This window comes from Pseudomyrmex gracilis, unplaced genomic scaffold, assembly GCF_002006095.1.
Source record: "Pseudomyrmex gracilis isolate BER0280 unplaced genomic scaffold, ASM200609v1 scaffold_73, whole genome shotgun sequence".
Classification (NCBI taxonomy): domain Eukaryota; kingdom Metazoa; phylum Arthropoda; class Insecta; order Hymenoptera; family Formicidae; genus Pseudomyrmex; species Pseudomyrmex gracilis.
The window spans coordinates 169,389-171,412 of record NW_018020657.1 but is presented as its reverse complement, the minus strand read 5'-3'; the positions used below and the strand labels follow the sequence as shown (position 1 = coordinate 171,412).

At 32.2% G+C, this 2,024-nt stretch overlaps 1 protein-coding gene across 1 annotated transcript in view; it reads left to right on the top strand.

Moving 5' to 3' along the window:
* LOC109854760 (armadillo repeat-containing protein 6 homolog) overlaps positions 1-1,777 on the top strand; it is a 5,851-nt gene extending 4,074 nt beyond the window's left edge. The window contains exons 4-5 of the mRNA XM_020428181.1: positions 448-719; positions 832-1,777. Coding sequence (XP_020283770.1) covers positions 448-719; positions 832-1,200 — 641 coding nt within the window. The 3' untranslated portion in view covers positions 1,201-1,777. The remainder of the gene's footprint in view (positions 1-447; positions 720-831) is intronic.
* Positions 1,778-2,024: the final 247 nt, after the last annotated feature.

The window sequence follows — 2,024 nt, the reverse complement described above, 5'->3', positions numbered from 1 at the left end:
TTATATTCTTAATTTAATTTATTTTCTTTATTTAAGAATATATTATTAATTTAAGAATGTAGTCTTTTTCGATAGTGAGATATATATGTTTTTCCATAGAGGCTTTTTATATTCCAATCAGTATATATTCTTATCAATATTACCCATTTAGAGGATTTTACTCTTAAAACAAGAAACTCTTCTTGGCGCCTATTTTAGTATAAAATATACTTAAAGTAAGTGGGCTATCTCTCCTCAAAACAAGAATACAATTTTTTCGGTGTATGAAACAAATTATTATTAGATAATATTTAGAATTACATGAGCAAGATAACATAAAAGTTATGTAATGTGTATCAAAATGAGTGAGAGAGATTAAAAACACATTTTGATACTTTCTATATACAATTAAATTGTAATTTGATTACAAGGGGATACATTGTCGTGAAACATATTTATTATTGATAGGATATAAGAAGAAGAGAAATACAGGACTTGCAGGTAATTTAATGATTACACTGGCCGCGTTGACCGTACGAAATGATTTCTGTGAGAAAGTAGCAGATGCCGGCGGATTGGATTGCATTGTGGTAGTGCTCCGTGATCATTCGCAGTCACAAAAAGTATATTGGCAAGCTTTGAAGCTGCTCAGAACTCTTGCTCGCAATGACTGTGTGAAAAATCGCATCGTAAATTGTGGATGCGCGCCTTTAATCGTATCCGTCATCACTAGACACATGGTAAATATTGTTTTTTATATCGCAAATATCGTAAACAATCATTTGTTACATACCTAGAACAATGTGTTGTCAAAATCATAGTAAAAAAAAAATCAATATTTGCTTTTTACAGAATTGTGAACATATTGTGACCGCGGCACTGGGTTGTATCGCGACCTTGTGTCTACGAAGCTCTGGGAATTCCGATGCATTTTACAATTGTGATGCACCGCCGGCAATTGTAAACGCTATGTATGCTCATCGTAAAAACGAAGACGTTTTGGTACAAGCTTGTTGGGCGATTAGGAACATGTCAGTGCGAAACAGATCCGAATCCGAGATATTCTTGACGTGCGACGTCGAGAAGATCCTGCGAGACATTATGTCTTGCCCTAACGAGAAATTACGAGAAAGCGCGAAAAGCGCACTGAGAGATCTGGGTCTGCACGTAGAGCTAAAAGAGAGATGGACGGGAAAAGGTATTAGCCTCAGTAATAAATAATTATGTATCACAAACGTTTGTTGCATATAATGTTCAACACGAGAATATTATTGACAAAATATAATATTTAACATATAATTATATCACAAATAGATTTGATATACAAGTTAATTGGATTTTATACATATGCTCGATCTTGTAACAGTATCTATTATTTGTGATATTGGAGTTTTTAACAAAACTATTTAATAAAATATGTTCGCTCAAGCTTAGCGGAGAGATAAAGTAAAAACTCCGTGTTACTTTGCACATAAAATTTGTCTTACACTTTTTTTTTACACTTGTAAGCTTCTGTTAAAACTGTCTTTGTAAGCGAAACTACTAAATATACGTAACTTCGCTTATCGCAACAAATCGTCGATTATTATATATGACATTCAAAAACATATTGTATACAATGGGAGTTTATACAATATTTTTTCTTAACATTACACTGCCAGAATGTATTATGCAACTATTTTACGTAACTAGTTAGAACTAGTAAGATGCTTGTAACAAAGACAATCAACAGTATTTGCATCTGTTGATTTATAAAAAAAAAAAAAAAACAATAAATTACATACCATGTTATTTGTGATATGCTTAGTATTTTTTGGAGGTAAGTTTTATCTTTAAAATGGAGAACAGTGATTTTTTTTCTTTAGCACAATCATTTTTTAGTTTAAAAAATTTTGATTTTTTCTTGCAAATTTTCGTAGTAATAAGTACGGAATTTTGTGTAAAAATTTTGCACATTTTGACTGATTTTCGCGAATGGTAACAACGTCCTCCATTACTTTTAACGACCCGTCGCGGTCGCACGCATGCTTGCCTTTAGGACGATA